The sequence below is a fragment of the Salmo trutta genome, chromosome 26 (assembly GCF_901001165.1).
Source record: "Salmo trutta chromosome 26, fSalTru1.1, whole genome shotgun sequence".
Classification (NCBI taxonomy): domain Eukaryota; kingdom Metazoa; phylum Chordata; class Actinopteri; order Salmoniformes; family Salmonidae; genus Salmo; species Salmo trutta.
In genome coordinates this window covers 48,194,003-48,210,494 of record NC_042982.1, presented here as the reverse complement: position 1 = coordinate 48,210,494, position 16,492 = coordinate 48,194,003, and the positions used below count along the sequence as shown (strand labels likewise).

The following is a 16,492-nucleotide window of genomic DNA, read 5'->3' as shown; positions in this document are numbered from 1 at the left end:
TTAAATACACAACATGAGACAACATGTAAAGCAATGCAAGTTATTTTGGGTGAGGATGACAGGGATTGCAGTGAGTGTGTGTGTGTATGTGTGTGTGTGTGTGTGAAATACAACTAACTGTATAAAATAATAATGGACATTGAAACAATAGGGTTGTTCAATAACATGATGTGCAACACTCAGGGACCTTGGACATTAAGGGATGTGTAACATTAGGTATAGGAGGGACAGTTATGTGGAAGAGAGGGGTCAGAGACATTAGGGATAGGAGGGACAGCTATGTGGAAGAGAGGGGTCAGAGACATTAGGGATAGGATGGACAGCTATGTGGAAGAGAGGGGTCAGAGACATTAGGTATAGGAGGGACAGCTATGTGGAAGAGAGGGGTCAGAGACATTAGGTATAGGAGGGACAGCTATGTGGAAGAGAGGGGTCAGAGACATTAGGGATAGGAGGGACAGCTATCTGGAAAAGAGGGGTCAGAGACATTAGGGATAGGAGGGACAGCTATGTGGAAGAGAGGGGTCAGAGACATTAGGTATAGGAGGGACAGCTATGTGGAAGAGAGGGGTCAGAGACATTAGGGATAGGAGGGACAGCTATCTGGAAAAGAGGGGTCAGAGACATTAGGGATAGGAGGGACAGCTATGTGGAAGAGAGGGGTCAGAGACATTAGGGATAGGAGGGACAGCTATCTGGAAGAGAGGGGTCAGAGACATTATGCTGTCATTCTTGTTTATTTTTTTCATGAATGTGTGATGTTCTGTCTGGCCTATGCAAAGTCATGAATGAGAAAATGCATCCGTAACACTTGAACATGGAAATATATGTTATATCATTAAGCCTAAAGTAGCAGCCATTGTGTGGTGTTCGATGTAGGCCTCCATTGCATGATACTTTAGAGGGGAAAAAAACATGCAGGGCTTGACAATAACCTTCAGACAAGGAGGTAAGTGAAAATGTTTTGTTGTTTGATGCAAGAAACCACTTGACAGAATAAAATGAATTATTATTCCCACACCATTATTACAGAGATTCAGACAAATTATGCTACCCTCTGCCTATTGGCTACTTAGCTTATTCAAGCCTGTCTCAAAATACAACACTGCCCCTTTAAGACAGAAAAAAAAACTCTTTACCTGACTTTCTTTTCAAAGATGTCTAGAAATGTACACGTGTTGTGCTCTTGTCGGAAGCAACCAGTCTCCCATTGCTGACTACAAATGATCTATAACTGGGCTAATAACTTACTAACTGGTAAAGGATATGAACAAATATGTAGACGTGGCTACATGTAGCTCTCGCTTTGATCTTAAAACAAGCACATCTACTCACGACTGCTCATGCTCTAAACACAGTCCAGTTCAAAGTAAATGGCGCAGATCCATATATGGCAATGGTCTATTTGCATTTAGGCCAACTGCTGACCATACATTCTCACTATGTGAGATAACCAAGTAGGTTACTGGCAATACAGAGCAGAGAGAAACCAGAAGCCCAGAGCAGAGAGAAACCAGAATCCCAGAGGAGAGAGAAACCAGAATCCCAGATCAGAGAGAAACCAGAATCCCAGAGCAGAGAAGAAGCCCAGAGCAGAGAAGAAGAAGCCCAGAGCAGAGACAAACCAGAATCCCAGAGCAGAGAGAAACCAGAAGCCCAGAGCAGAGAGAAACCAGAATCCCAGAGCAGAGAGAAACCAGAATCCCAGAGCAGAGAGAGAGAAACCAGAAGCCCAGAGCAGGGAGAAACCAGAAGCCCAGAGCAGAGAGAAACCAGAAGCCCAGAGCAGAGAGAAACCAGAAGCCCAGAGCAGAGAGAAACCAGAATCCCAGAGCAGAGAGAAACCAGAATCCCAGAGCAGAGAGAAACCAGAAGCCCAGAGCAGAGAGAAACCAGAAGCCCAGAGCAGAGAGAAACCAGAATCCCAGAGCAGAGAGAAACCAGAAGCCCAGAGCAGAGAAACCAGAAGCCCAGAGCAGAGAGAAACCAGAATCCCAGCGCAGAGAGAGAGAAACCAGAAGCCCAGAGCAGAGAAATCAGAAGCCCAGAGCAAAGCTTGTATCAGTGGGTCACCTACCAGTAACATTAACCTGGACCAGACCAGTACGAGTCCCGATCCCATTGGTGGCAGCACACACATACGTCCCAGCTAGCTCATAGGTCACCGCACCCTTGAAGATCAGAGAGTTGTTAAGAATCTTCACAGTGCTGGGAAGAGATCCATTCACCCTGTAGAAGAGAGGAGCAAGATAGGGTGTTAAAGATCCTAGTTTTCACACCTCTTTAATACCCTAGTGGCCACACCTCTTTAACCTGTTAGGGCTAGGGGGCAGTATTTACACGGCCGGATAAAAAACGTACCCGATTTAATCTGGTTACTACTCCTGCCCAGTAACTAGAATATGCATATAATTATTGGCTTTGGATAGAAAACACCCTAAAGTTTCTAAAACTGTTTGAATGGTGTCTGTGAGTATAACAGAACTCATATGGCAGGCAAAAACCTGAGAAGATTCCATACAGGAAGTGACTTGTCTGACAAATTCTTGTTCATCTTGGCTCTTTTTATTGAAGACTGAGGATCTTTGCTGTAACGTGACACTTCCTACGGCTCCCATAGGCTCTCAGAACCCGGGAAAAAGCTGAATGACGTAATTCAAGGCCCAGGCTGAAACACACTAGCGCGTTTGGCAAGTGCTCTATCAGAGGGCCATTAGAATGAGGCTCGTGCAAGAGGGGATAGCATGCTTTTACTTTCACTCTCTTTGTAATAAAAAACGATTTGCCGGTCGGAATATTATCGCTTTTTTACGAGAAAAATGGCATAAAAATAGATTTTAAACAGCGGTTGACATGCTTCGAAGTACGGTAATGGAATATTTAGAATTTTTTTGTCACGAAATGCGCCGTGCTCGTAACCCTTATTTACCCTTTCGGATAGTGTCTTGAACGCATGAACAAAACGCCGCTATTTGGATATAACAATGGATGATTTGGGACCAAACCAACATTTGTTATTGAAGTAGAAGTCCTGGGAGTGCATTCTGACGAAGACAGCAAAGGTAATAACATTTTTCTTATAGTAAATCTGACTTTGGTGAATGCTAAACTTGCTGGGTGTCTAAATAGCTAGCCCTGTGATGCCGGGCTATCTACTTAGAATATTGCAAAATGTGCTTTCACCGAAAAGCTATTTTAAAATCGGACATATCGAGTGCATAGAGGAGTTCTGTATCTATAATTCTTAAAATAATTGTTATGTTTTTTGTGAACGTTTATCGTGAGTAATTTAGTAAATTCACCGGAAGTGTTCGGTGGGAATGCTAGTCACATGCTAGTCACCTGCTAACGTAAAAAGCTGGTTTTTGATATAAATATGAACTTGATTGAACAGACATGCATGTATTGTATAACATAATGTCCTAAGATTGTCATCTGATGAAGATCATCAAAGGTTAGTGCTGCATTTAGCTGTGGTTTGGGTTTATGTGACATTATATGCTAGCTTGAAAAATGGGTGTCTGATTATTTCTGTCTGGGTACTCTGCTGACATAATCTAATGTTTTCCTTTCGTTGTAAAGCCTTTTTGAAATCGGACAGTGTGGTTAGATTAACGAGAGTCTTGTCTTTAAAATGCTGTAAAATAGTAATATGTTTGAGAAATTGAAGTAATAGCATTTCTAAGGTATTTGAATAACGCGCCACGGGATTCAACTGGCTGTTGAGTAGCCCAGCGAGGTTAATACCCTAGTGGTCACATCTCTTTAACACCCTAGTGGCCACACCTCTTTAATACCCTAGTGGCCACACCTCTTTAATACCCTAGTGGCCACACCTCTTTAACACCCTAGTGGCCACACCTCTTTAACACCCTAGTGGTCACATCTCTTTAACACCCTAGTGGCCACACCTCTTTAATACCCTAGTGGCCACACCTCTTTAATACCCTAGTGGCCACACCTCTTTAATACCCTAGTGGCCACACCTCTTTAACACCCTAGTGGCCACACCTCTTTAACACCCTAGTGGCCACACCTCTTTAATACCCTAGTGGCCACACCTCTTTAACACCCTAGTGGCCACACCTCTTTAATACCCTAGTGGTCACACCTCTTTAACACCCTAGTGGCCACACCTCTTTAATACCCTAGTGGCCACACCTCTTTAACACCCTAGTGGCCACACCTCTTTAATACCCTAGTGGTCACATCTCTTTAACACCCTAGTGGCCACACCTCTTTAATACCCTAGTGGCCACACCTCTTTAACACCCTAGTGGCCACACCTCTTTAATCACCTAGTGGCCACACCTCTTTAACACCCTAGTGGTCACACCTCTTTAACATCTCAGGACATCAGTCAGGAAGTTAAAGCTTAGTTGCAAATGGGTCTTCCAAATGGACAACTACCCCAAGCATACTTCCAAAGTGGTGGCAAAATGACTTAAGGACAACAAAGTCAAAGTATTGGAGATGCCATCACAAAGCCCAGAACTGAATCCTATAGACAATTTGTGGGCAGAACTGAAAAAGCGTGTGCGAGCAAGGAGGCCTACAAACCTGACTCAGTTGCACCAGCAGGAATGGGCTTAAATTCACCCAACATATTGTGGGGAGGTTGTGGAAGGCTACCCAAAACATTTGACCCAAGTTAAACAATTTAAAAGGCAATGATACCAAATACTAATTTGATGAATGTGATGTGATGAAATAAATAAAAGCTGAAATAAATCATTCTCTCTACTATTATTCTGACATTTCACATTCTTAAAACAAAGTGGTGATCCTAACTGACCTAAAACAGGGAATTTTTACTAGGATTAAATGTCAGGAATTGTGAAAAACTGAGTTTAAATGTATTTGGCTAAGGTGTATGTAAACTTCCGACTTCAACTGTATTTCGCATCTGGATTGATCGACTGCAGGACTGAAAGCCCAGAGGAGAAAGACTGATGACTCAGAATGTGATACCGTCCAGTGTTGTCTGGTGATTTCTGGGTGAAGGAATATGTGTGTGTGTTTCTATAGCTATGGGCATGGCTATATCCTGGTCTGGCTTTGTGTGTGTGTGTGTGTGTGTGTGTGTGTGTGTGTGTGTGTGTGTGTGTAGCTCCTCTAGCAGCCAGGGGAAACTTCACAACACAATTGGAGTCTTGTTCCACCACAGCAATGTCCTCCTCACCCAGCCTGCCCCTTCGTCTGTACACATAATTCTCTCTCTCTCCTCCTCCTCCTCACCCCATCCCATCTTCTATATCCCTCTTTCTCCATCATCATAATCCCTCTCCTCATCCTCCCTATCCTATGATATCGCTCTCTCTCTTTCCTCTGTCTTCACCATCTCTCTCTTCTGTCTCCCTTCCTATACTACCCTCACCATCTCTCTCTTCTACCCTCTCCAGTCTCCCCTTCCCCTGTAAAAAACCTCTCTTTCTATATATCTCCCCCCACCCTCCCTCTCTCTTCCTCCATCCTGCTCTCATTAATACCCAGTGGTGGCAGGGCTACAGTGAGGTGAATACAATGGTCCATTAATCCGTTGACACCTTCCTTTACCCAGCCTTCAGTGAACAATTACTACGTTTATCTCTCAATTTCACAGTATAATTCTCTTCTTTTCCCCCCAGATATAGATGGTTGGTGGTAAGGCAAAGCTCTTCTGTTGTCAGAAATGTTGTACTACGGAGAGCCAGAGAGGACAGCAGGACGGGGACGTTGGTACATTGAATTGCGTTTTTATGATGTCACATGGCTTGATATTTGGACTGTGGTTAGATTTTTGTTTATGCTCACATAGCCAACCTGTTAGTGTGGATCAAACCTAGCATTGTTTACCGAGAGGAGCACTTATGGAAAAACAACATGAGCATTTCTCCTTTTTCTTCTCAGCATACTGCTATGTGTGTGTGTGTGTGTGTGTGTGTGTGTGTGTGTGTGTGTGTGTGTGTGTGTGTGTGTGTGTGTGTGTGTGTGTGTGTGTGTGTGTGTGTGTGTGTGTGTGTGTATATTCTGCAGCACTGACACTGATCATTTGAAAGGCAAAGTACTGATGTCAGCTCTTAGGTATGTAGTCCTAATCTATGGCTCCACCACTTCAACTGAAGCTAAAACTCCTCTCTCTTCTCTCTCCTCTCTCTCCCTCTCCCTGCTAAAGATGAAAAAGCTTTTACGATCCCCCTCTAAAAATGGCACCAAGGAACATGGCTGACGTTTTTCATTCTCCCAACCAATTGTGCCATTTTGAAAAAATAAATAAATCGCATTTTGTGTAACTTATTTTTTAACTTATTGTGTACATAATGTTGCTGCTACTGTCTCTTATGACCGAAAATAACTTCTGGACATCAGAACAGCGATTACTCACAGCGGACTAGAAGAAACGTTTTCCTTTAACGAGTCAGACGATATTCTGCTTCACTGGAACAGACCCAGATCCACGCCTTTTGCGTGAAGAAAAGACGCCGGAAAAGGGGACGCAGATCGGGGATCCTTCTGAGAAGCCGGAGGCGAGCGAGTAAACTCCCAACGCCTTCCATTTTTCTGGCTAACATGCAATCATTGGAAAATAAAATTGATGACCTACGATTAACATTATCCTACCAACGGAACATTAAAAACTGTGATATCTTATGTTTCACCGAGATGTGGCTGAACGAAGATACGGACAATATAGAGCTGGCGGGATTTTCCATGTACCGGCAGAATAGAGAAGCTACTTCTGTTAAGACGAGGGGTGGGGGTGTGTGTCTTTTTGTTAATAACAGCTGGTGCGCGATGTCTAGTATTAAAGTAGTCTCGAGGTATTGCTCGCCTGAGGTAGAGTACCTCATGATAAGCTGTAGACCACACTATCTACCAAGAGAGTTCTCATCTATATTATTCGTAGCCGTCTATTTACCACCACAAAGCAAAGCTGGCACTAAGACCGCTCTCAACCAACTCCATAAGGCCATAAACAAAGAAGAAAAAGCTCACCCAGAAGTGGCGCTCCTAGTGGCCGGGGACTTTAATGCAGGAAAACTTAAATCAGTTTTACCAAATTTTTACCAGCATGTCACAAGTGCAACAAGGGGGGAAAAGAATCCTAGACCACCTTTACTCCACACACAGAGACATATACAAAGCTCTCCCTCGCCCTCCATTTGGCAAATCTGACCATAATTATATCCTCCTCCTGCAAATAAATTTATAACATTTTTGACATGCGTTTTTCTGGATTTTTTGTTGTTATTCTGTCTCTCACTGTTCAAATAAACCTACCGTTAAAATTATAGACTGATCATTTCTTTGTCAGTTGGCAAACGTACAAAATCAGCAGGGGATCAAATACTTTTTTCCCTCACTGTATATACTGTAGATAAAAAAATACTGTAGATAAATAGATTAGATACTGTAAATAAGAGACTAGATACTGTAGATAAAGTAGATTAGATACTGTAGATAAAATAGATACTGTATATAAGAGACTATATACTGTAGATAAGAGACTAGATACTGTAGATAAAATAGACTAGATACTGTAGATAAAATAGACTAGATACTGCAGATAAAATAGATACTGTAGATAAAATAGACGACACTGTAGATTAAAATAGATTAGATACTGTAGATAAAATAGATTAGATACCGTAAATAAAATAGATTACATACCGTAGATAAAATAGATTACATACTGTAGATAAAATAGTCTAGATACTGTAGATAAAATAGACTAAATACTGTAGATAAAATAGACTAGACATGGTAGATAAAATAGACTAGATAGTGTAGACAAAAAAGACTAGATACTGTAGATAAAATAGACTACATACCGTCGATAAAATAGACTACATACTGTCGATAAAATAGACTAGATACTGTCGATAAAAAAAATAAAAAAAGATAAACTGTAGATAAAATAAATACTGTAGATAAAATAGATTAGATACTGTTGATAAAATAGATTAGATACTGTAGATAAAATAGACTAGAAACTGTAGATAAAGACTAGATAATGTAGATAAAATAAATACAGTAGACAAAATAGATTAGATACTGTAGATAAAATAGATTAGATACTGTAGATACAATAGACTAGATACTGTAGATAAAATAGATTAGATATTGTAGACAAAATAGACTAGATACTGTAGATAAAATAGACTAGACACTGTAGATAAAATAGATTAGATATTGTAGACAAAAAATACTAGATACTGTAGATAAAATAGTCTAGATACTGTAGATAAAATAGACTAAATACTGTAGATAAAATAGACTAGATACTATAGATAAAATAGACTAGATACTGTAGATAAAATAGACTAGACACTGTAGATAAAATAGACTAGATATTGTAGACAAAAAATACTAGATACTGTAGATAAAATAGACTAGATAGTGTAGATAAAATAGACTAGATACTGTAGATAAAATAGACTATATATTGTAGATAAAATATACTAGATACTGCAGATAGACTAGATACTGTAGATAAAATAGACTAGATACTGTAGATAAGATACTATATACTGTAGATAAAATAGATTAGATACTGTAGATAAAATAAATACTGTATATAAAATAGACTAGAAACTGTAGATAAAATAGACTAGAAACTGTAGATAAAATAAATACTGTAGATAAAATAGACTATATATTGTAGATAAAATATATTATATGCTGTAGATAAAATAGACTAGATACTGTAGATAAAATATACTAGATACTGTTGATAAGAGACTATATACTGTAGATAAGAGACTAGATACTGTAGATAAAATAGACTAGATACTGTAGATAAGAGACTAGATACTGTAGATAAAATAGATTAGATACTGTAGATAAAATAGACTAGATACTGTAGATAAAATAGACTAGATACTGTCGATAAGAGACTAGATACTGTAGATAAAATATACTAGATACTGTCGATAAGAGACTAGATACTGTAGATAAGAGACTAGATACTGTCGATAAGAGACTAGATACTGTAGATAAGAGACTAGATACTGTAGATAAAATAGACTAGATACTGTAGATAAAATAAATACTGTAGATAATAGACTAGATACTGTAGATAAAATAAATAATGCAGATAAGAGACTAGATACCGTAGATAAAATAGACTAGATAATGTAGATAAAATAGATTATATGCTGTAGATAAAATAGACTAGATACTGTTGATAAGAGACTATATACTGTAGATAAGAGACTAGATACTGTAGATAAAATAGACTAGATACTGTAGATAAGAGACTAGATACTGTAGATAAAATAGATTAGATACTGTAGATAAAATAGACTAGATAGTGTCGATAAGAGACTATATACTGTAGATAAAATAGACTAGATACTGTAGATAAAATAGATCAAATAGACTAGATACTGTAGATAAGAGACTAGATACTGTAGATAAAATAGACTAGATACTGTCGATAAGAGACTAGATACTGTAGATAAGAGACTAGATACTGTAGATAAAATAGACTAGATACTGTAGATAAAATAGATAAAATAGACTAGATACTGTCGATAAGAGACTAGATACTGTAGATAAAATATACTAGATACTGTCGATAAGAGACTAGATACTGTAGATAAGAGACTAGATACTGTAGATAAAATAGACTAGATACTGTAGATAAAATAAATACTGTAGATAAAATAGACTAGATACTGTAGATAAAATAAATACTGCAGATAAGAGACTAGATACCGTAGATAAAATAGACTAGATAATGTAGATAAAATAGACTAGATAATGTAGATAAAATAGATAAAATAGACTAGATACTGTTGATAAGAGACTATATACTGTAGATAAGAGACTAGATACTGTAGATAAAATAGACTAGATACTGTAGATAAGAGACTAGATACTGTAGATAAAATAGATTAGATACTGCAGATAAAATAGACTAGATAGTGTCGATAAGAGACTATATACTGTAGATAAAATAGTCTAGATACTGTAGATAAAATAGACTAAATACTGTAGATAAAATAGACTAGACATGGTAGATAAAATAGACTAGATAGTGTAGACAAAAAAGACTAGATACTGTAGATAAAATAGACTACATACCGTCGATAAAATAGACTACATACTGTCGATAAAATAGACTAGATACTGTCGATAAAAAATATAAAAAAAGATAAACTGTAGATAAAATAAATACTGTAGATAAAATAGATTAGATACTGTTGATAAAATAGATTAGATACTGTAGATAAAATAGACTAGAAACTGTAGATAAAGACTAGATAATGTAGATAAAATAAATACAGTAGACAAAATAGATTAGATACTGTAGATAAAATAGATTAGATACTGTAGATACAATAGACTAGATACTGTAGATAAAATAGATTAGATATTGTAGACAAAATAGACTAGATACTGTAGATAAAATAGACTAGACACTGTAGATAAAATAGATTAGATATTGTAGACAAAAAATACTAGATACTGTAGATAAAATAGTCTAGATACTGTAGATAAAATAGACTAAATACTGTAGATAAAATAGACTAGATACTATAGATAAAATAGACTAGATACTGTAGATAAAATAGACTAGACACTGTAGATAAAATAGACTAGATATTGTAGACAAAAAATACTAGATACTGTAGATAAAATAGACTAGATAGTGTAGATAAAATAGACTAGATACTGTAGATAAAATAGACTATATATTGTAGATAAAATATACTAGATACTGCAGATAGACTAGATACTGTAGATAAAATAGACTAGATACTGTAGATAAGATACTATATACTGTAGATAAAATAGATTAGATACTGTAGATAAAATAAATACTGTATATAAAATAGACTAGAAACTGTAGATAAAATAGACTAGAAACTGTAGATAAAATAAATACTGTAGATAAAATAGACTATATATTGTAGATAAAATATATTATATGCTGTAGATAAAATAGACTAGATACTGTAGATAAAATATACTAGATACTGTTGATAAGAGACTATATACTGTAGATAAGAGACTAGATACTGTAGATAAAATAGACTAGATACTGTAGATAAGAGACTAGATACTGTAGATAAAATAGATTAGATACTGTAGATAAAATAGACTAGATACTGTAGATAAAATAGACTAGATACTGTCGATAAGAGACTAGATACTGTAGATAAAATATACTAGATACTGTCGATAAGAGACTAGATACTGTAGATAAGAGACTAGATACTGTCGATAAGAGACTAGATACTGTAGATAAGAGACTAGATACTGTAGATAAAATAGACTAGATACTGTAGATAAAATAAATACTGTAGATAATAGACTAGATACTGTAGATAAAATAAATAATGCAGATAAGAGACTAGATACCGTAGATAAAATAGACTAGATAATGTAGATAAAATAGATTATATGCTGTAGATAAAATAGACTAGATACTGTTGATAAGAGACTATATACTGTAGATAAGAGACTAGATACTGTAGATAAAATAGACTAGATACTGTAGATAAGAGACTAGATACTGTAGATAAAATAGATTAGATACTGTAGATAAAATAGACTAGATAGTGTCGATAAGAGACTATATACTGTAGATAAAATAGACTAGATACTGTAGATAAAATAGATAAAATAGACTAGATACTGTAGATAAGAGACTAGATACTGTAGATAAAATAGACTAGATACTGTCGATAAGAGACTAGATACTGTAGATAAGAGACTAGATACTGTAGATAAAATAGACTAGATACTGTAGATAAAATAGATAAAATAGACTAGATACTGTCGATAAGAGACTAGATACTGTAGATAAAATATACTAGATACTGTCGATAAGAGACTAGATACTGTAGATAAGAGACTAGATACTGTAGATAAAATAGACTAGATACTGTAGATAAGAGACTATATACTGTAGATAAAATAGACTAGATACTGTAGATAAAATAAATACTGCAGATAAGAGACTAGATACCGTAGATAAAATAGACTAGATAATGTAGATAAAATAGACTAGATAATGTAGATAAAATAGATAAAATAGACTAGATACTGTTGATAAGAGACTATATACTGTAGATAAGAGACTAGATACTGTAGATAAAATAGACTAGATACTGTAGATAAGAGACTAGATACTGTAGATAAAATAGATTAGATACTGCAGATAAAATAGACTAGATAGTGTCGATAAGAGACTATATACTGTAGATAAAATAGTCTAGATACTGTAGATAAAATAGACTAAATACTGTAGATAAAATAGACTAGACATGGTAGATAAAATAGACTAGATAGTGTAGACAAAAAAGACTAGATACTGTAGATAAAATAGACTACATACCGTCGATAAAATAGACTACATACTGTCGATAAAATAGACTAGATACTGTCGATAAAAAATATAAAAAAAGATAAACTGTAGATAAAATAAATACTGTAGATAAAATAGATTAGATACTGTTGATAAAATAGATTAGATACTGTAGATAAAATAGACTAGAAACTGTAGATAAAGACTAGATAATGTAGATAAAATAAATACAGTAGACAAAATAGATTAGATACTGTAGATAAAATAGATTAGATACTGTAGATACAATAGACTAGATACTGTAGATAAAATAGATTAGATATTGTAGACAAAATAGACTAGATACTGTAGATAAAATAGACTAGACACTGTAGATAAAATAGATTAGATATTGTAGACAAAAAATACTAGATACTGTAGATAAAATAGTCTAGATACTGTAGATAAAATAGACTAAATACTGTAGATAAAATAGACTAGATACTATAGATAAAATAGACTAGATACTGTAGATAAAATAGACTAGACACTGTAGATAAAATAGACTAGATATTGTAGACAAAAAATACTAGATACTGTAGATAAAATAGACTAGATAGTGTAGATAAAATAGACTAGATACTGTAGATAAAATAGACTATATATTGTAGATAAAATATACTAGATACTGCAGATAGACTAGATACTGTAGATAAAATAGACTAGATACTGTAGATAAGATACTATATACTGTAGATAAAATAGATTAGATACTGTAGATAAAATAAATACTGTATATAAAATAGACTAGAAACTGTAGATAAAATAGACTAGAAACTGTAGATAAAATAAATACTGTAGATAAAATAGACTATATATTGTAGATAAAATATATTATATGCTGTAGATAAAATAGACTAGATACTGTAGATAAAATATACTAGATACTGTTGATAAGAGACTATATACTGTAGATAAGAGACTAGATACTGTAGATAAAATAGACTAGATACTGTAGATAAGAGACTAGATACTGTAGATAAAATAGATTAGATACTGTAGATAAAATAGACTAGATACTGTAGATAAAATAGACTAGATACTGTCGATAAGAGACTAGATACTGTAGATAAAATATACTAGATACTGTCGATAAGAGACTAGATACTGTAGATAAGAGACTAGATACTGTCGATAAGAGACTAGATACTGTAGATAAAATATACTAGATACTGTCGATAAGAGACTAGATACTGTAGATAAGAGACTAGATACTGTCGATAAGAGACTAGATACTGTAGATAAGAGACTAGATACTGTAGATAAAATAGACTAGATACTGTTGATAAGAGACTATATACTGTAGATAAGAGACTAGATACTGTAGATAAAATAGACTAGATACTGTCGATAAGAGACTATATACTGTAGATAAAATAGTCTAGATACTGTAGATAAAATAGACTAAATACTGTAGATAAAATAGACTAGACATGGTAGATAAAATACACTAGATAGTGTAGACAAAAAAGACTAGATACTGTAGATAAAATAGACTACATACCGTCGATAAAATAGACTACATACTGTCGATAAAATAGACTAGATACTGTCGATAAAAAATATAAAAAAAGATAAACTGTAGATAAAATAAATACTGTAGATAAAATAGATTAGATACTGTTGATAAAATAGATTAGATACTGTAGATAAAATAGACTAGAAACTGTAGATAAAGACTAGATAATGTAGATAAAATAAATACAGTAGACAAAATAGATTAGATACTGTAGATAAAATAGATTAGATACTGTAGATACAATAGACTAGATACTGTAGATAAAATAGATTAGATATTGTAGACAAAATAGACTAGATACTGTAGATAAAATAGACTAGACACTGTAGATAAAATAGATTAGATATTGTAGACAAAAAATACTAGATACTGTAGATAAAATAGTCTAGATACTGTAGATAAAATAGACTAAATACTGTAGATAAAATAGACTAGATACTATAGATAAAATAGACTAGATACTGTAGATAAAATAGACTAGACACTGTAGATAAAATAGACTAGATATTGTAGACAAAAAATACTAGATACTGTAGATAAAATAGACTAGATAGTGTAGATAAAATAGACTAGATACTGTAGATAAAATAGACTATATATTGTAGATAAAATATACTAGATACTGCAGATAGACTAGATAATGTAGATAAAATAGACTAGATACTGTAGATAAGATACTATATACTGTAGATAAAATAGATTAGATACTGTAGATAAAATAAATACTGTATATAAAATAGACTAGAAACTGTAGATAAAATAGACTAGAAACTGTAGATAAAATAAATACTGTAGATAAAATAGACTATATATTGTAGATAAAATATATTATATGCTGTAGATAAAATAGACTAGATACTGTAGATAAAATATACTAGATACTGTTGATAAGAGACTATATACTGTAGATAAGAGACTAGATACTGTAGATAAAATAGACTAGATACTGTAGATAAGAGACTAGATACTGTAGATAAAATAGATTAGATACTGTAGATAAAATAGACTAGATACTGTAGATAAAATAGACTAGATACTGTCGATAAGAGACTAGATACTGTAGATAAAATATACTAGATACTGTCGATAAGAGACTAGATACTGTAGATAAGAGACTAGATACTGTCGATAAGAGACTAGATACTGTAGATAAGAGACTAGATACTGTAGATAAAATAGACTAGATACTGTAGATAAAATAAATACTGTAGATAATAGACTAGATACTGTAGATAAAATAAATAATGCAGATAAGAGACTAGATACCGTAGATAAAATAGACTAGATAATGTAGATAAAATAGATTATATGCTGTAGATAAAATAGACTAGATACTGTTGATAAGAGACTATATACTGTAGATAAGAGACTAGATACTGTAGATAAAATAGACTAGATACTGTAGATAAGAGACTAGATACTGTAGATAAAATAGATTAGATACTGTAGATAAAATAGACTAGATAGTGTCGATAAGAGACTATATACTGTAGATAAAATAGACTAGATACTGTAGATAAAATAGATAAAATAGACTAGATACTGTAGATAAGAGACTAGATACTGTAGATAAAATAGACTAGATACTGTCGATAAGAGACTAGATACTGTAGATAAGAGACTAGATACTGTAGATAAAATAGACTAGATACTGTAGATAAAATAGACTAGATACTGTCGATAAGAGACTAGATACTGTAGATAAAATATACTAGATACTGTCGATAAGAGACTAGATACTGTAGATAAGAGACTAGATACTGTAGATAAAATAGACTAGATACTGTAGATAAAATAAATACTGTAGATAAAATAGACTAGATACTGTAGATAAAATAAATACTGCAGATAAGAGACTAGATACCGTAGATAAAATAGACTAGATAATGTAGATAAAATAGACTAGATAATGTAGATAAAATAGATAAAATAGACTAGATACTGTTGATAAGAAACTATATACTGTAGATAAGAGACTAGATACTGTAGATAAAATAGACTAGATACTGTAGATAAGAGACTAGATACTGTAGATAAAATAGATTAGATACTGTAGATAAAATAGACTAGATAGTGTCGATAAGAGACTATATACTGTAGATAAAACAGACTAGATACTGTAGATAAAATAGATAAAATAGACTAGATACTGTCGATAAGAGACTAGATACTGTAGATAAAATATACTAGATACTGTCGATAAGAGACTAGATACTGTAGATAAGAGACTAGATACTGTAGATAAAATAGACTAGATACTGTAGATAAAATAAATACTGCAGATAAGAGACTAGATACCGTAGATAAAATAGACTAGATAATGTAGATAAAATAGACTAGATAATGTAGATAAAATAGACTAGATACTGTAGGTAAAATAGACTAGAGACTGTACATAAAATAGACTAGATACTGTAGATAAAATAGACTATATACTGTAGATAAAATAGACTAGATACTGTAGATAAAAGAGACTATATACTGTAGATAAAATAGACTAGATACTGTAGGTAAAATAGACTAGATACTGTAGATAAAATAGACTAGACACTGTAGATAAGAGACTCTCTCACCTTGTGTATTCTACTAGTCTAACTGTCACCGTGTTGCCCATCCTTGCTGTAGATAATAATGTG

At 34.0% G+C, this 16,492-nt stretch overlaps 1 protein-coding gene across 1 annotated transcript in view; it reads right to left on the bottom strand.

Annotated features, from left to right (window-relative positions):
- Positions 1-16,492, bottom strand: part of LOC115163869 (nectin-1) — a 156,178-nt gene that overhangs the window by 43,945 nt on the left and 95,741 nt on the right. Inside the window, exon 5 of the mRNA XM_029716082.1 lies at positions 2,078-2,229. Coding sequence (XP_029571942.1) covers positions 2,078-2,229 — 152 coding nt within the window. The remainder of the gene's footprint in view (positions 1-2,077; positions 2,230-16,492) is intronic.